Below are 20,000 nucleotides of genomic sequence, written 5' to 3'. Positions count from 1 at the left end.
AGTGAACGGTTGCTCCGCTAGCTGTTAAGTTTCGTTGAGTCACATTCGGAACCACCTTGTTGACGTCGTCGAATACGAAGTAATCAGGATCCGGTTTCCACTTTAGTCGGCTCGATTCGCTCTTCAGCTGGTTAGCACCGAGCGTCATTTCGCGGATTTCCTCGATGCTAAACTGACGGAACACGTCCTGTACGTTGAACCGTACGGGCTTCGAGTACAGTGGGTCCTCGTCCGCCTCGAGCAGATGCTCGAACCGCACCAGAAGACTGTTGTCCTGCCACGGCTCGAACGTCAGCAGATGGACGTTCAGTGGGAGCGATAGTGAGAGAGCAGAGTACTGGAATGGTGGAAAGCATATCAACGAAAGTTGTTTTAATAACAAGCCCTTCCCTTATCGCTCGCAGAATCGTTCACTTACAATGTTGTTGTACTGCTTCTGCCAGTCTTCGTACTTGAAGTCACTCGCATCACTGAAGAACAGCCAGTTCGGTAGCAGCACATGGTTCTGGAGGAAGCGTTCCCGTGCCTCGATCGTTGGACTCGCCTCAGCGTTCTTCGCACCAAACAGTACCCAGTGCTTACCGCGAGCGATCAACCCCTTACCGAAGGCCTTCTCATCGAGCGGTTCCTCGACACCAAACGCATCATCGTGCAGCAGCCGTCGGTGCACCATCAGTTCGAGCGATCCATCCTCCAGACTGGAGCCACCCTGAGCCCGATCGTTCAGCACCGCCAACCGGAGGTTCTCATCCTCGAGTGCAATCCGGGCCGTAACCGGATAGTAGTTGCCCGAGATTTTCTCCAATAAATCCAGCTTCCAGGTATCGCGATGGTTTCGTACCCGCTTGAGCATATCGCGCCCATTCGAGTCAGTCCAGAAGACACCGTTCGATTGGATGGCGGTGTAGAAGCGGCTCACGATCTCCTTACCAACCCCATCGGCCACCGGAATCGGTCCGACCATCCACTCGAACTCGACGTGTGACTCATCGGCGTACACGCGTACCACCTGGCTGATCCACTCGTTGAACACCTGGTGCACCTCCTGGACCGTTCCACCACGGATCACCTTCAACTGGACCGTCTCCGTGACCGTTTTCTCCGTACCGTTCGGTCGGAAAATGTACGCACCGGATGAACGATTGCGGAACTCTTCGTTGTTACCGAGGGCACCCTCGTAGTAGACGAACGATTGCCGCAAACGATTCGTCACTCCGTCGACCGTGATCGAGCTGAGGAATCCGCTAGAGTCGAAGCTGACGTTCAGGTACTTGTTACCGATCGTGACCTCTTGCGATTGCCACTGGGCTGGCAGGCCCATCGGTTCGGTTGGTTCGATGGCCGCAGGTCCTCCTCTTGCTGGTTGATTGGACATTTCGTGTACAAAATCATCCAACGTATCGATGGAGCGGGTAACAAAGTACGATTTGTAGCCCAACGGTGGCAACTCATTGGCCAGGAACACCAGTTCCGCGGTGGCATTGCTGAACCGATAGCTAAGCCGCTGTACGGCCTCAGGGATTGGAACAATCTGGGCAGGCACCTCCACATTCCGGTAATCGCGAACGATGTAGTGATCTCCGGTGATCGGTACCCGGACGTACTGGTGGCCAGCGTGCGCCAGTGGATTGTACAGCGTGATCGTGAAGCTATCCTTTGACTCCGTTAGCTCACATTTGCTCACATTCAGCAGATGGCATGAGTTGAAAGCAAACTTGTACTTTGGCCGTGGAGAGACTCCACCGGGGTGCGCATCCGTTTCCTGTTCGGACCGTAGCGATCGACGATACTTGGGATCGACGATTTGATTCAGGATGGCTTGCGTGTTGGCACCGCATGCACCGATCGCACGGTTCAGCATACGGGCGTAATCGTTGGCGACGTGTTGCTTCTCGGTTCCGGTGATGGCATCGTGATGTTGCATCACGCCCAACGCCTCACGCAGCACGGTTAGATGGGGTTCCATGTGGCTTTCGCGTACTGGAGCTAGTGCGGTCAGTTGTTTGCAGACTTGCAGGAAGTGATTGCCGATGCGCTCGAAACGCTTGCTGGTCGGACGCGATGTGTAGTATCCGGTCCAGTAGGAGTGCGGATCGGAAGCGTACGGGAAGAAGTCGTCGCTTTTCGTGGGCCAGGTGATACCGGCGTCGTGCAGTGCCTTGAGGTAGCACGATGGCGTTGAGTAGAACACGTTCACATTCGAATCATTCGATTGGCGAGCGTTTGTGTATCTGGAATGGAAAGAACGATGGTTCTAGAGAATCATCGTCAGTGTGAGAAACACGTAGAGGGCTCTTACTTGATCAGTTTGTCCATGTTCTTGAAGTACACGTTGGCATCCATGTATGTGAAGTCGCCACCCATCGTGAGGATGATGTTGTTCGTGCGGTAGCTCTGTGCCTGCTGATCGACGTAGTACAGGAACTTGTCCACCTGAAACAGACGAAAAAAGAAAGAGAGAATGATCCACCTGCTTGGTCCTTACTCAGCTCAACCAGGGGCTGTATGGCGTACCTTAGTCTTCACATTATTCTCCGCCGAATAACGTCCATCGATAAAAGGTTCATCGGAGCACAGGATATCGAAACAGAACCCTGGCGGTGCCTGATACAGATTGTACAGTACGCCCGTGAACAAGTCCGCATCCTCCAGATTCGGGCTCGTCTTCCAGAGCATCTCCGCCCGTTTGTGCGTCATGCGCTCCAGCTTGTCCTGATAATCGAGCCGTCCAAAGAACAGCCCATCGTAACCCATCTGCGCAAACAGTGAAGCTTGTTCGCGCGAATGCCCAAACGGATCGATCTGCCAACCGATACGGGGACGGCCACACTCACCGAACGTATCGTTCAGCAGCCGCAATCCCCAAGTAAACTGATCGACGATGCTATGATAGTGAGCTGCGGCCTCATCATTCATGCTCCACGCACCACCAATGAACTCGAGCCGCCCTTCGTTAACCAACTGACGGACCTGATCTTGCAGTTCCTCCGTCTGCTCATGGAACCACTTGAAGAAGAAAGCCGACTCGACGTAGATGAACTTGCGCTCCGGATTGCTGAGCAGCGATTGGATGACCGAGTCCAGGATGTACTGCACTCCGGCCTTCTGGATGGTCGTTTTACCTAACAAGGGCGGGGGGAGGAGACACACGCGCGCAGAAAAGGGGAATTGTTTATTGAGGTCTTGAGGGACCGGTTCCGGTGTACCGTCTACTCACTGCCATAGTAGTACTGATCGACCGTCTTCAGCCAACCGACATCGTCATGGGTGTGCGGCACCAGGTGCACGTTCAGCATACCTTTCTTTGGCTTCGGGCATGACTGGAATGGCACGAGAGGATGGACACAGACTAAGCACATAAAACACCGTCTAACGTTAAAGCAATGGTCGCCCTATGAAACCATTTTTGTCGATCAAACTTATCGCTTTAAAAAGCGAATCATCCTCGATCGTTCACTCGTTGCAGTTGACCAACAGTTCGAAGAGTTGCTTGTTGGTGAACGGGTGATCAATTCCTCGCCCTCCCTCCGCAACACAAAACACCTACCTGATAGCCACACGATTGTCGATCGAACCTGCGACCGAATTCCGTCGATTCATCACTTTCCGACATTCGCTTCACGAATGCATTGCCGGAACGTCGCTGTGCACCGAACGGGACACCGGAAACCGGCTCCAGGGTAAGGGTAACGAGAACGATCGCAAGCACGGTCGTCGTCGCTAGCACCGCAGCCAAGCCGCGATCGCGAAGCAGCATGATGCTCCCGCGCGAAGTATTAATCGATCACACCAGGAGGCAACCAGGAGAGAACTTGTGGTGCACTTGATGGCTGGACACACACTTTCGTACTGACTATTCCATCCGCTAAAGCCGGTTCCGTTCCGGGGGAGGACAGAGGACGGTTCTTCTCTCAATTCTCAGCACGTTCCAGGGCGATCAAGCTGTGTGATCACGCTTGAAACTCGTTTTTCGTGGTCGATCGGAGACGCGCGACCGTGCGTCTACTTTCTACGAACCGTCCGGGATGAGTGACCATCATCTCCCGGAGGTGCGCACATCGAACCGGTGCCGCTGGCGCTCGCGATATGCATTCCAAGAAAAGAGAGAGAAAGAGAGTTTTGGATGGAACCCCTTTTCTCATCATTGTCGTGGCAAGGTATGAATGGAGAGACGGAGAAAAATAAAGAAGGAAAGAAAGAGAGAGAGGGAGAGAGAGAGAGAGAGAGAGAGAGAGAGAGAGAGAGAGAGAGCTGGGGCGGGCGCGATCAAACTGATAATGACCTACGTCCGCTGGTGCGATCGTTCGCCCCGCGGATCCGCGGATCTCGCGGTACCGCGGGCTGTGTCTGTGTGGCGCCAACACACATCCGACAACCTGGGCCACCACCAACAAAAACATCAACAACACCTTCATCACGGTTTGTTATTGTTTTTCTCTCGATCCAGCGCGTTGCTTTTCCGCTTTTAATCGTTCGCTCAGTTCAGTTTGTCCCACAAACGAATTGTCTTACTTTCGACCAATTTGCGCTGCGTACGTTTGTTGCGTGAGGCGGCTGCCCACAGCTTGACGTCGATTGCGGCGCGAATGAAAGCGAAATTTCCTTACAGCCACACCTGCCACGGTGCGGGAAACCGATTTCATGCGCGAGGTGGTGCCCTCTGGGTTTGGGATTGTTTTGCTTGCTAAGCTGAACGCAGGCCACCGACTGGGCTAGGCTGCATGCATTGGGCTAGGGAGAAAAGCATTAAAAATGACTCCACAAGATGTTCCCCACACTCACAGACACACACGTGGGCGCTAGATAGCCGGGGGGCAATTGTCGGAAGTGGTCATTTGTCGGGGACGAATCTTTGCTGGCGATCGAAAGCGAACCTCCAATTTTTTATCGTCGGAGGAGAGAGAAAGGCAAAATGCAATCGAAAATTTGATTTGTGTGCCCGCGGACTTGGTGGATCGCCTGTTGAGCGAGTGCCGTTATCACTCCAAGATGCCGTCTGTTGCCGACGAGGGTCATCGACAATGTTGACCGCATAGACGCTCCAACGATAGCCTCTTCAGAGGGTTAAGAGTAATCGGACGTATTTAACATCATCTTCGCCTTGAAGTGTGCCGGGTACTTCACGTCTCAAGTGCTCCCATTAAAGATGTCAGCATTGGTAATTCCATTGTTAAAACAGTTATAATTAATAATGAAGAGTGTTAGGACGTACAAGCAGGCACTTTGGCGAGTACTCCTGGGTACTTGGCAGACGGGATTTTGAAAACCAATTATGTGCTATCGTTTGTTCAGTTTTCTGAACAAAACAGATGGTATCTCTGCTACTGGCTGAGCAACTTGAAAGCTCTTCATCGTTACTCACTTGATTCGCAAAAAAATCCATCGCGCACCACATTAAATTAATCAAACTCATTCCATTAAGCGGTAAAACATACTGTGGGGTAGAAACCCATTTGCAGCAAAAAGAGTTTTTCACTGCTTCTGGGGGAAGCAGATGGGGTGGGCTCGTCCGGGATTTGAACCCGGGACCTCTCGCACCCTAAGCGAAAATCATACCCCTAGACCAACGAGCCCCTTGGAGGTGGGCGAGATGGTTAAAAATTCGAATCGATATTTTTAGAAAACATAAATCAACTGTCACACCCAATTTGATGCAAGCGTTTGTCAGCGTTTGTCTCGACGGACAATCTTATCGGGAAGAGTACTTGTCTTATGAAATGCCAGTATTTTATCGCACGCATGCTTCAACCTGCCGGTAATCGGGTCAGTCTTGACAGGCGGCCTACTTTAGCATATCAGCAATATTTCACACAGCACTGGGACCCTTGAAGACAAGCGTAGATCACAAGTGTTATGACGAAATAAAGCAGTCGAGTTTTATCTTAACGCACAACGCATTGGAGATACAAGAACGAAATGAGAGCAGATCTTGTTTACCGTTGCTTGCATCATGAGCTTATTTATCAATGCGCATCCCAATAGATTTGTTAGCCATGAGGTGCCCGTCCGTGGGTGGATTCAATTACTTTGCTGATTGTATCGGAATCAGGCTTTCATAAGACGTCAGTCAAGTGGACAATATGTTTGAAGAGCCTTATTATGCGTTTGTTTATTAGTTTAAAAACCACAAAGCTTGAGTGAATACATGATGCACTTGAATGAAATATGCTTTATGCTGTAAGCAGGCTAATGCAATGATTTCAACACAACTTGATTTCAAATAAATGGCTGAAGCTATGTTAGTTTTTGTAAATAGTTTATGTGAACAAATCATTAATATCATTAAAGGAAATATTGAAAAAAAAATCAACTGCTGCATCCTTCTATATAACCTTAAATTCTAATGCAATATTTGTCTAAATTTTTCAATCAATTACAATCGATCAAAGTTGATTTGAGGATAATTGATTTAATGGTGGTCTCGTTAATTGACTGAAAGTAAGTGGAACTATCGATTTCTACTATTAATCGGTTCAAGTGACTCTTGATTAGCGATTATTTTCACGAGTAGCTTGTAATTGAATAGCAAATAATTTTTGAAACGGTTGAATCAGTAGGAACATAGCAACAGTGTATTAACGATACTCGTGATCTTTCCAATTAAGCGGTTCTTTTGCACCAATTGCTGATATCGAAGGTAAAACTATATGTTCTATTTGATACACTAGAAAGATGAATTCATTGCATTCGAAAAACGTATTAGTTTGTAAGCAATATATTCTGAAATTAACATGAAAACGTCACCATGATTTTATTTAATCGATAATGGGTTTTATTGGAATATTTTTTATTATAATTGATAGAAACGTTTATGATTTCTATGTTTCAAGAAAAATAAGATAAGCATGGCACGTTGCATAGTTGCTCATCAAGGTATGTTTATTGATTTTCTGAAACAAAGCATACGTTGAGAAGGGGAATTGCCCTTATTTTCATGCATTCAACAATCAAAATCTCTATTTTCAAATAGAATTGAACTGTTTATCGACGCTTAACTACAAATGTCCTAATCTCCATGGGCTGCAGTTCTATGTCGAAATCAGTACTACTTTGAATGGGCCGTACCTGCTCTACCTGTTTTTTCGGATCGATTTCATTTGATTCAAAGCTAAAATGCAAACGTTGCGAATCCTGCTTCCACTGGTTAGCTCCTAACGTTGTCTCGTGAATGCTTTCGATGTTGAGGGCAAACAGCACATTACGCACATTGAACTGGACTGGCTTCGAGTAGACTGGATCTTCGCCTTGTTCAAACAGGTGCTCGAACCGTACCAGTACGGTACCATCCTTCCACGGTTCCAGCGTGAGGAGGTTTACATTCGGAGGCAACTGTTGAGCGATTGCGGAGTAAATGTTGCGGAAGTTGCTTAGATACTCATCGAAGGTGAAATCGTCAGCAACTGCATTAACAAAAGTCCAACTAGGGAGTAGCATTTGGTTTTGTAGAAATCTTTCCTTGGCCACCAGATTAGGGCTGACATCCTTGTGTGAGGAGCCGAAAATAAGCCAATGTTTGCCTCGTGCTACTACACCTGCGCCGTACTGAGTTTCGTTCAAAGCCTCTCCAACTCCGAAAGCGTCGTCTCGAAGCAACCGACGGTGAACCATCAGCTCCAACTGTCCGTCCTCCAAGCTAGAACCACCCTGGGCACGATCATTCAAAACAGCCATGCGATAGTGCTCGTCTTCAATCGCGATCTTAGCGGTAACTGGATAGTAATTTCCAGCTACCGGTTCCTGCAGCTCCAACTCCCAAGTCTCTCGCTTGTTTCGTACCCGGCGCAGCATCTCGCGACCATTCGAGTCCGTCCAGAACACTCCATCCGATGCGATGGTCGAATCGAAACGAGAAATGATCTCTTTGCCCGTACCATCATCGATCGGGATGGGTCCAACGAGCCATTCCAGCTCGACATTCTCCTTGCCAGGATAGACACGAATCACCTGACTGATCCACTCGTTGAACACTTGGTGCACCTCCTGCACTAGATCGGTTTTCACGACCTGCACCTTCACAGTCTCGGTGATTGCCTTTTCCGTGCCATTCGGACGGAAGATGTACGCTCCGGATGATCGGTTACGGAACTCTTCGTTGTTTCCGTATGCTCCTTGGTACCAGAAGAAGTTTTGTTTGAGCGAATGAGTCTCTCCATCGATGACGATCGAGCTCATGAATCCATCGGCGTCGAACAGAACGGAAAGATGTTCATTACCGATGCTTATGTTATCCTCTTGGCTGACGGCCGTTGGTGCGTTGGACGACGGCGAGGTCTTTTCCTTCGAAACGAAGTAAGATTTGTAGCCAACGGGAGCGATCTGCTCGGCGTGGAACACAAGCTCGTGAGTAGCCGAGCTATCGCGGAATGGGAGATCGATGACAGAGGCTGGAATCGGAATCAACGTCGATGCAACAGTTTGTCCACGATCGTTTCGCACCACATAGGATCCCTCGGGAACGGGTAGCCGAACGAAGCTATCGGAACTGTAGCCAAGAGCATTGTACAAGAGCACCACCGTGTTATCGGCCCCTTCCGTTATGTCGCAAGCGCTGATGTTTTGGTTCTTGCAGTAGTTCCACTCGAACTGGAAGTTATCCCTCTCACCCGACAGCTGATTGAGGGCCGAGCGTGTGTTGACACTGCATGCCTCGAAGGCATTGTACAACATGCGAGCATAATCGTCAGCGACATGCTGCTTCTCGGTACCGGTAATGGCATCGTGGTGCTGCATCACTCCCATCGCATCACGCAGAGCGGTGAGATGATCCTCGTAGTATGATTCTTTCTTCGGAGCAATCGCCGACAGCTGCTTGCAGACTTGCAGGAAGTGATTTCCTTCGCGCTCGTACCGTTTCTGGGTTGGCCGAGAAGTGTAGTAACCGGTCCAGAAGGAATGGTAATCTGACTCATACGGGAAGAAATCATCACTTTTCGTTGGCCATTCAATGTTAGCATCGTGGACGGCCTTCAGGTAACAGGAAGGAGTTGAGTACAGTGCATTAATTTTCGATCCTTCAGCTTGACGTGCGTTCGTATATCTGTAAGCGGATAAATTTTGTCTTATGTTCATCGATTCCAAAACATATTGATTGTACACACTTACTTAATAAGTTTGTCCATGTTTTTGAAGTTCATTACTGCGTTCATGTAGTTAAAATCATCTCCCATCGTAACAATGAGGTTGTTCGAGCGGTAAGACTCGGACATTTTCTCCAACCATGTTATAAATGTGTCAATCTGCAATCCAAAAAGTATTCATTAGATCCTAAGTAAACTCCATTAAATAAATTGACCTTACCTTAGCCTTAACATTGTAATCAGTGCTTCCGTTATCATCAATTAGCGGATCATCGTTACACAGGACATCAAAGCAGAAGCCCGGCGGTGCCGAGTAGTGGTTATAGAGAACGCTCGTGAACAAATTGCTGTCCGCCAAGCTGCTACTAGTGTGCCACACCATTTCCGGCGTTTTCGTTTGCATCCGATTGTTCTTATCTTGATAGTCGAGTCGGGCAAAGAACTGCCCATCGAAGCCCATCTGCGCAAACAGTGACGCTTGTTCGCGTGAATGTCCAAACGGATCGATCTGCCAGCCGATCCGCGGCCGTCCACATTCTCCAAACGTGTCATTCAAGAAGCGTAAACCCCAGGTGAATTGATCCACAACACTTTGATAGTGTACGGCAGCCTCATCGTTCATACTCCACGCACCACCGATGAACTCAAGGCGCCCTTCGTTGACCAGCATCTTAACCGTTTGCTGCATTTCCGGCGTCTGCTCGTTGTACCACTTGTGCATGAAGGCCGACTCCACGTAGACAAACCGACGATTGCGATCGTGCAGAAGTTCTTCCACAACCGAATCGAGGATGTACTGGACGCCCGCTTTCTGAATGTTGTTGCGACCTGCAAACCAGAATGGACTCTTGAGGTTATCGCTACTATCAACACGGGAATTGACACTTTTACTCACTTCCATAGTAGTACTGATCGACCGTCTTCAGCCAACCAACATCATCGTGACTGTGAGGCACGAGATGCACATTAATCATTCCCTCTTTTACAGCTGGGCAGTTCTGTAAGTAACACATTGTTTGCGTTATTGTAAACAGCTTACCTATCACTGATTGTAATTGCCTACCTCATATCCACAGCCACTCGATTTACCACCGTGATGTGCCCTTGAGTGATGTAGAGGGCTTGCCGTTGCGATAGACAATAGCGTACAAAAAACGGCAATCAGTAATGCCGGCCACCGGTTTGCCATCTTCGTTAAACGGACTGGTTCATGTAGAAAACACAAATCTATCTCTAACTAGGTTTGACTGTTTCGGTTGATTTACTGGCTTTTAATGGGCTGACTACTTTCGACGCTGCTGATTGACTGTTGAACAAAACCGCGCGCGCTGCTGATAGTGGCCGCGATCCGGCACCGTATGCGACCGATCGGCGTGAGATTCAATTTATAATGAGTGACCCTGGCTTATCACTTAACGCATACTGCTACAGCAACCGTGCTTGTGTACGCGTTCTGCCTGCTTCCTACTCCTGGCTGGTGCTAAGGAACGTACTCTATTTCAAGAGCTTCTTGTTTATTTCATAGTATCGAACGGGGGAAATGGGAACCAGTGGCACCCACCAGAGTTTCAAACAGAGTGATACCTATCGCTGGCAGGGATGCTGCCGCAATTTGATGGATTGCTATGAGACCATACAGCTGTCAGGGCGAGCGAGATATTCTAGAACGCTGAGAGAACCGTTATCAGTTCGTTTTTGAAGCTTGAATCAACTGATCATCAAGTGTGCCTACGATGCTTGCTGGTGGTACTATCTTAATTATGGCAAACTGTTTTCATCGCACTTATCTTAGCCTATCGTATATTCAACTGATGACATCCAAAAAAAGGTATTACTCAATTGATAACCATTGGATTCGAATTATGCAATTCATTCTGGTTGCGCATTGTCATTGTTTTGAAAATATTATCTTTTTCTTATTAGTTACAAACCCCGCGTGCATGATATTGATTTGAATAATAACATTATAACTATAATTATTACATCCCTTTTTTCGTCTATAAACACGAGCAGTGACCACTCGCTCAGCCAAACATTCGATTCGCTTCAACGAAGATTCCACAACATGCCCTTTGGTTCACGATAACGCAGCATCAAGTAAGACGCTGGAGAGAAGCCCATGCCGTATCAATTATATATTTTTCGACATTTGGTTAGTTTTATTGCACCCTACAAACATCGACATCCGGAGCACAACGTCGATAACTACCGATTTTGTTAGAATCATCAACAACCGCCCAAAAGCGTGTTGAACAAAGAATAATTAAGGCCACGGTTAAGATCACTTAGAAGGAAAGATAATAAGAAAGAGACCCAGAAACTCGGAAGCTGTCTCCAAAGCGGAGTAAACAGCAATCATAATGTAACCGCCGATCGTTGGATCGGCGAAGATGGATAAACGATCGTATGAATGCGTTATCATTAAAATGCAGCATGCGTATTGAATAGAAGATAGCTATGGTTATGCTGGACGGAAAAGGGCAGAAAAAGGACGGATGACGATAAGCGGAGCATTCGAGGATGAGTGGTGGAGAGAAGGGTGGAGGTCAGAGCATAATGGTAATTAGGAAATAAGATTGATTGTCACTGTATAAACCCGAGAATCATAGTAAAGCAGACCACATTTGTTATAACCAAGAAGACTGTAACACGCGATCCGCTTTTACTTTTCTCGCATTTCAGCTTCTGCACCGGGAAACTCTTCCATCAAGATAATTACATCAGCGAACATTTTTGGTGACAGTATTAGTAGCGAATGGAACCCCATTGAACCGTTACTATTTCTAATGATCACTAGTTTATTGCTAGATTGCTTTATCAAGCGAAAAGTTCAATAAAACGCATTGAATGTTATCTTAGTGCTTGATGATATCGGACGCCCGATTCTCAAACCTTTTCGAAAACCTTTCGAAATCAAGAAATCAGAATGCTAACTTATACAGATTAGAAAAATAAGATACCACAAGATAGTTATTAGGTAAACGCTTCGATGGATCCGTAGATTTCAACTGAAACTGGATGGATCACCGCGATGGATTAGGGGACAGTAAGACGATGTCTTTTGTAAAGCATAGTTCAAGAATAAGAAATAATAGAAAACAGATAGATGGATCTAACGATGAATATAGCATCCGCTATATGCGCTCTCATTAGCATAGCATTACTTGAACAGCAATGAAAGAAAATGAATTCAATCGTAGCTCCTTCTTCACTTTTAATAATAGTGATCGTTATGATGGTTATCAAAGAAATAGTGAATTAAATGCATTAACGGTCTTTCTAGCGAAGACCTCGAGGCACTAACAGTTTCTAGTAAGAACGAAAACAGTCGCCTAGTGAATCGATCTTCAATAAACTTGGCGGAAAATCTAAGTAAGTTGAATCGATAAAAAAATGCTGAAAATAGAAAACTGCAAAGCTGCACGAACATCGTGAGGAAGTGGAACGAAACAGAGCCCCTCGAGAGTATAGATTGTAACAGTAATTGGATCAATCATCACGAAGGTTTTGGTGACTATGAAAAGGAACTCTGACTAGGGCTGCATAACACTGTCAGTTAACTCAACATAGATTTTCTCTCAGTTTTTCATGCAAAAGTTACGCTAAACCGTAACATATGTTTCCGCAGCAGCGGAAGAGATCGAAAAAAATCAAGTCAAGACATGAAAAGACGTTTTCGATTTCCTGTGGGCTATTCACCGTCTAGAGCAAAGCGTAGAGATGTATGTACACTGAATGTACACTGAAGTATTATGCTCTTGCGTACGGCACGCTCGTAAAACACTTCAATGGTAACTACAAATACGCCCGATACGACGCGTTCAAAATAGAAAGTGAGAGCGACCAATAAGTCCTGAAAACTATTGGAAAGTACAGTGGAACTGTTGTCTTCTCAGAGTGAAAAAGTATCAGAAATTAGAGTAAGCATCACTTTTAAGCGTGAGAAAGGTTTGTTTTATAACACGAGCATTTTACTCAACTGTGGTTATAAAATCAAAACATGAAAATTATACAACAATTAAACAACAAAAGCGAATCAAAAGCCAAATAACAAACAATGGCCTTGGCTGGGTCCAACGGAACGGTCCACATCACTATCACATGCTTACGTCAACAACATCGAAAACTCGTGGCTATTCCACGGTGTTTTTTTCTTTTCCCTCTCCACGGGACTACCAGATCAGACTTCCACGGTTTCGTAGAAGAACGTGTGCTCGATTGATACATGCTGACGAATCACTAAACCGAACACCTTGAAATAGAATTAATCCTTTTAAATTATGCCCAAGCTTAGACAATTCTGTTCCAAAAAGAGAAACAGCAAATGGAAATGTTTGAAAAGAAGCACTGACTCGGTCGATCGTCACATTGGAACTGCAAGCTTATCATCGCTCGCATGATCGTCGTTGGCTGGTGAACCGGCACAGAGAACGTTTCTTTCTTCCAGCAACCGTCTTCCTCTTTATCAACCAACAGTAGTCATTGCGGTCAACGAGAACATGATCTATTATATGGCACAACCGGAGAAACGAAGCGATCACAATCTTACAGCTCTGTTAACACACATACTTACACAAACACACTCTCAAATTAGACCGCAAGTATGTGGTTGGGAGATGAAACTGATTCTGGCCAGTTTGATGTTATTCTCGCCGAAGAAATGTTAATGATGATAACAGACAACGTCTAGCTGGGCCCCTAGCTACAAATGAGATAGGTGTTATTGGAGAGGAAGTGTCGGGGATATGGGATGGAAAGGGGATTTTGAATGCTTTAGTGGGAGAAGAGATTTATGCGGTAAGGGCTTTTTAAACAAACATTTATCATAGAAAAGGCTGAGAAATCTTTGCAATTGGCGTTTTTGTATTTCTTTTGCATGTTGGTATTTTTTTTTTGTTTGCTTGCTAGTAATAGCGTCGGTTACAAATGAAACTAATTCACTAGATCTTTTATTAGTGCATGTAACAGCCGGAAGTTTAGCACAAAGATAGTCTACTGAAGGTTGTTAAAAAGAATAAAAGATGCTATTAGATGAGTAGCTATAAGATAGCAATAAGATGAATAGAATCACATATGTTTGGGCTCATATCGTTTTAATAAAGGAATTGAATATTTAAATACAATTAAAATAGAACTGAAACCATAAAGCCATTAACGGAATGATTTATAGATTAATCTAGATTGATTAAAGATTATTGGGGATACTTTATTCCAGACATGTTCTTAAGCCTTCACCATCGTCACAACGTAGGTCCTGATTTGCATTGGATTGAGCACGATCTGGTATGGAGTTGGGTGTGACTTTTCCGTTCCATTCGCACCGTTCTGCTTCGCCTTGCTGCCACCATAAACCAAGCGCTGAACATCGTCCATCCACTGATTTCCTGCTAGTGTCGTCTCGCGAATACTGATGATTTGATACCCTTGAAACAGATCCGTAACATCAAACTGTGCTCCGGCTGAAAGCAACGGATCTTCATTTTTCTCGAAGATATGCTCGAAACGAATTAAAACAGATCCATCCTTCCACGGTTCCATGGTTAACAGGTGCACATTGGTGGGCAGAGGTCTCGATAGAAAAGAGAAATTATTGTTAGACTGAGCGACAAAGTTTTCAAATGATAAACCATCGGCATTGGTCAGGAAAACCCAAGACGGAAGATGTACATTCCGTTGAAGAAATCGTTCCTTAGCCTTTTGTGTTTCTCCTTTCACGGTGACGGCAGATGATTTTCCAAAGATCAGCCAGTGCTTTCCACGAGCCACCAGCCCTGACCCAAATTGTGTTTCGTTCAGAGCCTCTCCAACTCCGAAGCGATCATCTCGAAGCAACCGACGGTGAACCATCAGCTCCAGCTGTCCGTCCTTCAAGCTAGAACCACCCTGGGCACGATCATTCAGAACAGCCATGCGATAGTGCTCGTCTTCAATCGCGATCTTGGCGGTAACTGGATAGTAATTTCCAGCCACCGGTTCCTGCAGCTCCAGCTCCCAAGTCTCTCGCTTGTTTCGTACTCGGCGCAGCATCTCGCGTCCATTCGAGTCCGTCCAGAACACTCCATCCGATGCGATGGTCGAATCGAAACGAGAAATGATCTCTTTGCCCGTACCATCATCGATCGGGATGGGTCCAACGAGCCATTCCAGCTCGACATTCTCCTTGCCAGGATAGACACGAATCACCTGACTGATCCACTCGTTGAACACTTGGTGCACCTCCTGCACTAGATCGGTTTTCACGACCTGCACCTTCACAGTCTCGGTGATTGCCTTTTCCGTGCCATTCGGACGGAAGATGTACGCTCCGGATGATCGGTTACGGAACTCTTCGTTGTTTCCGTATGCTCCTTGGTACCAGAAGAAGTTTTGTTTGAGCGAATGAGTCTCTCCATCGATGACGATCGAGCTCATGAATCCATCGGCGTCGAACAGAACGGTCAGATGTTCATTACCGATGCTTATGTTATCCTCTTGGCTGACGGCCGTTGGTGCGTTGGACGACGGCGAGGTCTTTTCCTTCGAGACGAAGTAAGATTTGTAGCCAACGGGAGCGATCTGTTCGGCGTGGAATACAAGCTCGTGAGTAGCCGAGCTATCGCGGAATGGGAGATCGATGACAGAGGCTGGAATCGGGATCAACGTCGACGCAACAGTTTGTCCACGATCGTTGCGCACCACATAGGATCCCTCGGGAACGGGCAACCGAACGAAGCTATCGGAACTGTGGCCAAGAGGATTGTACAAGAGCACCACCGTGTTATCGGCCCCTTCCGTTATGTCGCAAGCGCTGATGTTTTGGTTCTTGCAGTAGTTCCACTCGAACTGGAAGTTATCCCTCTCACCCGACAGCTGATTGAGGGCCGAGCGTGTGTTGACACTGCATGCCTCGAAGGCATTGTACAACATGCGAGCATAATCGTCAGCGACATGCTGCTTCTCGGTACCGGTAATGGCATCGTGGTGCTGCATCACTCCCATCGCATCACGCAGAGCGGTGAGATGATCCTCGTAGTATGATTCTTTCTTCGGAGCAATCGCCGACAGCTGCTTGCAGACTTGCAGGAAGTGATTTCCTTCGCGCTCGTACCGTTTCTGGGTTGGCCGAGAAGTGTAGTAACCGGTCCAAAATGCATTCGGATCGGATGCGTACGGCATGAAGTCATCGCTTTTCGTTGGCCATTCAATGTTTGCATCGTGAACGGCTTTCAGGTAACATGAAGGCGTCGAGTAGAACACGTTTACCAGTGATCCTTCAGCTTGTCGAGCATTGGTGTACCTGTGGAGAGTATGTATCGAGTTTGAGTCACAAATTTACGTTACAATCATTTGCGTAGATCCGGTTCCTACTTGATCAGTTTATCCAGATTCTTGAACCACATGTTTGCATCCTGATAATGAAAGTCCTCCCCCATCGTAAGGATGATGTTGTTGCTCCGATAGGCCTTCGATACGTTGCGAACCGTGTCGAGGAACAGATCGATCTTTTCCCGCACATTGTTGTCCCGGGAATGCGTTCCATCGATGATCGGATCATCGTTACACAGAACATCAAAACAAAACCCTGGCGGCGGTGCATAGATGTAGTAGAGAGCGCTGGTGAACAACTCACTATCCTCGAGACTACCGCTCGTCTTCCACAGCATCTCCATCGTTTGCTTAGCGATCCGTTCGGCTTTATCTTGAAAGTCTAGCCGTCCCTGAAACAGCCCATCATAGCCCATCTGTCGGAACAGGGAGCCCTGTTCGCGCGAATGCCCGAACGGATCGATCTGCCAACCCGCCTTTGGTCGACCACATTCGCCGAACGTATCGTTTAAGAAGCGTAGGCCCCACGTGAACTGATCCACAATACTCTGGTAATGTGCGGCCGCTTCGTCGTTCATGCTCCACGCTCCACCGATAAACTCAAGGCGCCCCTCGTTGACCAGCATCTTAACCGTTTGCTGCATTTCCTGCGTCTGCTCGTTGTACCACTTGTGCATGAAGGCCGACTCTACGAAAATGAAACGTCTCGTGGTATTCTTCAACAGTTCTTGTATCACCGAATCGAGGATGTACTGGACGCCCGCTTTCTGAATATTGCTTCGACCTGTTGAAACAGAACACAAGTACTCCAAATGGTGCCACGCGGTGTTTGGTGGCGCTACTCACTTCCATAGTAGTACTGATCGACCGTTTTCAGCCAGCCCACATCATCGTGCGTGTGGGCCACGAGATGCACATTGAGCATGTTCGGTTTAAGATCCGGACAGGCCTGCCACCGCAAGACATAATCGCAAATCAGCAAAGGTAGGAGAACAAGTTGTCTCTCTGGCTTACCTGATTGCCACAGCGCGGTGAAGTATTGAAGGTAGGTATCGCACTGGAACCGGTTGGAATGGTCAGTGTGCCGCCCATGTTGCCCATTACTAGGAGGGCCAACAAGAAAAGCGAGTTTCTTGTGAGCACCATCTTCCTTGTTTGTTCGCAGTGACCGAAGTAAATCCAATCTCCGTGCTCCTCCTCCGGATGTTCTTTCTCTGGCGTGACTCCCGTAGCACTGACCGAACACCACCGAACGCCGGCGCCGCCACCGCATAGCTGATTATAATGTTTGTGCATGGTGAAGCCTGCCAGGGCCAGATAATCGCAATCGAAAAGATGGGTCAATAGGCCCCATGGGGGGTCTTATCAGAACGAATGATGTGTCAATGGATGACAGAAGAATGGATGGCATCTCTTTATGCTCGATATCACTGACCAGTGATTGATGAGTACTACGTGATAAAGCAGATCGTTTCAATACTCGTTGATTTATTTTTCAATGATTCCTTTTGTAAACATAATAAGAAAATGTAATAAATCAGTAAGTTAATATACTTTTAGGTTACTAAACATCATTAAAAACTACAAGCACTCTAATTTTCTTTTCCAATTTCCATTTTAAGCTCCACCGAGTACGCATTTTTGGTAATGCATCGCTCTGCTTTGACCATAACAGGCCCAACGGAAAAATCCCAAATGGACATAGAAAGCCGCTAGTGGATGCGTATGCGTATGCGGCGAAGTAGAGCGCCTGTCACTCGCATCGAACTGAACGGTGGTTGGCCGTTTGGTTTAGTTCCAGCATCAATCAACCCTTTCCTCATTGTCGTGAGCATATGATTTACACTCGGAGACTCACGATGGAGCCCTTCGTCCAACAGGCACTTGCCGTCCAATTGCTTTTGCTTCGTTTCTCTTTCTGCCTGTCTGCCATCCCATCCCATGTCATGCCATGCCATGCCGTTGGTTTGATCGTTGGTCTCGTTACCAGCATGCTCGGGGAAGCAGGGAACGAGAAATGCAAACATCGTGTGACTCTACGACTCGTGTCGGAGAGCAGCGATAAGAATGGTCGAGCTGTGTGGCTGCTGCTGCTGGCGTGTGTTGGTGAGAAGGAGCATAAAACGTGCTCCAGCCAATTACCCGCTAGACGCCGCTGCCGGAGCTGGAGAAATGCGATGACCGGCCGGTTCCTGACGGCTGCTGACGTCGATGCTGAGCGTCGATCCCCGCACGGCACGACGGGTGAAGGTAAATCGCTGATTCATGATGCTGGGTTGAGATTGATGAAAGTGAAAATTATCTCCCGCTTCCTTCTTCTCGCTGCGGGTGCGGGGCTGAGCAGCGAAACCGCTGGTAGGCTTGTTCGTTGTCGGTGGGTCAGTCGGTGAAGGGCAAACGAACGAATTGTGGAAAAAAAGGAACTAAAGTGAACGATCGGATGGACTTGAAAAGTGTAAAGCGATCCACTTTCTATGCCGGCACACTCGCGCCTAGGCGGTTTGTAAGGGATATCTTTTTTTTCTTTCTATTCGATTTCTTGTTTGTTTTATTTATGTATAGCACCATATTCTGCTCGTTTGAGGCAATTATGTGAGCTGGTACCGATGAAAGACGTGGTGGTATCATGCATTCGACAAAAACAGGTACTTTTGAAGTAGATGGATTTTTTTTACATTAGTGTAATGGTAGACGCTATGAGCAGTGAGTCGATTGCCTTATCGTATTGTTACTAAGAAATTCATTGGAAACATATAATTATTGCTATAAGGCAAAACTTATAGCTACCGTTTAGTTGACTATCATCAGCATCCGTATAGATTGCTTATTTATGCTTTTATGCTGTAATCCGATGTATTTTGCCACTCATGGGTATTATAAGTTTTCTAATAACAATTGTTGGTAAACGTTGTTGGCGAATATGAATATTTTAATGACTCTATGATCGCTTATAGGAAATGGGATTAAATGAATTAATGGGTCAAATGCTCTGTGCCATGTATGCCAATTTTTAAAAATATGTATCTTTGTCAGTTGTTGTTCGATTGATGTGAAAATTGCAGAGAACACTAAGGAAAGGGGCAACCTTAAGATAAAAATGTGAAAATTAATTTACCACCTCCCCTTGATTTTTCACATTTCTTTTTTGACCAGCGTTTCATGCGTTGTTCCGCTGACCACCCTTTTATGCGCCGTTTGTTGCTCTCGCTTGTTCTTACGTGCGAAAGCGAGAAAGAAAATTGGTACACTAATGGTCTCTGGCGGTTAGCATGTAAAGATCTATTTGAATCGTTCGTTATTTTAACCGTCGAGATATGCTTTTGAGGATGGGTAGGTAAGGGGTAAAAGGTTAATAATTCAAAGCAGAATTAATGTTTTGAAGCAGAATTGATAAAGATATAGAATCATTTTTGCGTTCGAACCAAAATGGCTATGATTTATGCGTTTTGAGCGCGAATTATTGGTGTCCAAGCTTGTGCCAGGACCCACATATAGCGCGTGGACATTGATTCCAGCATTTCGGGAATAACGACAAGGAAGAGGACGACGTTCGACCAATTGCAGTTGGATGATCTTAAATGGCAGGCCAAGAGTGCTCACCAGTTATAACACCTGATT

The 20,000-nt window shown here is 46.6% G+C and overlaps 3 protein-coding genes and 1 non-coding gene across 5 annotated transcripts in view; all 4 read right to left on the bottom strand.

Annotated features, from left to right (window-relative positions):
* The window catches only part of LOC126572683 (lysosomal alpha-mannosidase-like), a 4,207-nt gene extending 194 nt beyond the window's left edge, over window positions 1-4,013 (bottom strand). Inside the window, exons 1-6 of the mRNA XM_050232198.1 lie at window positions 3,548-4,013; window positions 3,218-3,320; window positions 2,515-3,122; window positions 2,300-2,433; window positions 419-2,231; window positions 1-337 (exon numbers count right to left, since the gene is read on the bottom strand). The exon at window positions 1-337 is cut by the window's left edge and continues 194 nt beyond it. Of these exons, the coding sequence (XP_050088155.1) occupies window positions 1-337; window positions 419-2,231; window positions 2,300-2,433; window positions 2,515-3,122; window positions 3,218-3,320; window positions 3,548-3,757 (3,205 nt within the window). The 5' untranslated portion in view covers window positions 3,758-4,013. The remainder of the gene's footprint in view (window positions 338-418; window positions 2,232-2,299; window positions 2,434-2,514; window positions 3,123-3,217; window positions 3,321-3,547) is intronic.
* A 1,488-nt stretch (window positions 4,014-5,501) lies between these two features.
* On the bottom strand, window positions 5,502-5,573 carry Trnap-agg (transfer RNA proline (anticodon AGG)). The gene has a single exon. It is a non-coding gene; the product is annotated as a tRNA-Pro (tRNA).
* A 1,353-nt stretch (window positions 5,574-6,926) lies between these two features.
* Window positions 6,927-17,247, bottom strand: LOC126572684 (lysosomal alpha-mannosidase-like). Of its 2 annotated transcripts, XM_050232199.1 has the most exons (5): window positions 10,141-10,446; window positions 9,973-10,075; window positions 9,298-9,905; window positions 9,103-9,236; window positions 6,927-9,037 (listed from the first exon to the last, which is right to left on the bottom strand). In XM_050232199.1, exons 1-5 carry the CDS (start codon window positions 10,264-10,266, stop codon window positions 6,982-6,984), a joined length of 3,027 nt encoding a protein of 1,008 aa, XP_050088156.1. In that variant the 5' UTR covers window positions 10,267-10,446; the 3' UTR covers window positions 6,927-6,981. The 2 variants fall into 2 exon arrangements, with proteins under 2 accessions (XP_050088156.1, XP_050088157.1); XM_050232200.1 differs by lacking the exons at window positions 9,973-10,075; window positions 10,141-10,446 and adding an exon at window positions 17,229-17,247.
* LOC126577006 (lysosomal alpha-mannosidase-like) lies at window positions 14,301-17,474 on the bottom strand. Its single transcript, XM_050238359.1, has 4 exons — window positions 17,397-17,474; window positions 17,229-17,331; window positions 16,425-17,166; window positions 14,301-16,353 (listed from the first exon to the last, which is right to left on the bottom strand). Exons 1-4 carry the CDS (start codon window positions 17,472-17,474, stop codon window positions 14,301-14,303), a joined length of 2,976 nt encoding a protein of 991 aa, XP_050094316.1.
* Between the last annotated feature and the right edge of the window lie 2,526 nt (window positions 17,475-20,000).

Source organism: Anopheles aquasalis, chromosome 2, assembly GCF_943734665.1.
Source record: "Anopheles aquasalis chromosome 2, idAnoAquaMG_Q_19, whole genome shotgun sequence".
In the NCBI taxonomy this organism is placed as follows: Eukaryota; Metazoa; Arthropoda; class Insecta; order Diptera; family Culicidae; genus Anopheles; species Anopheles aquasalis.
The sequence above is the reverse complement of the archived record's forward strand: the minus strand, read 5'-3'. Positions and strand labels throughout refer to the sequence as shown.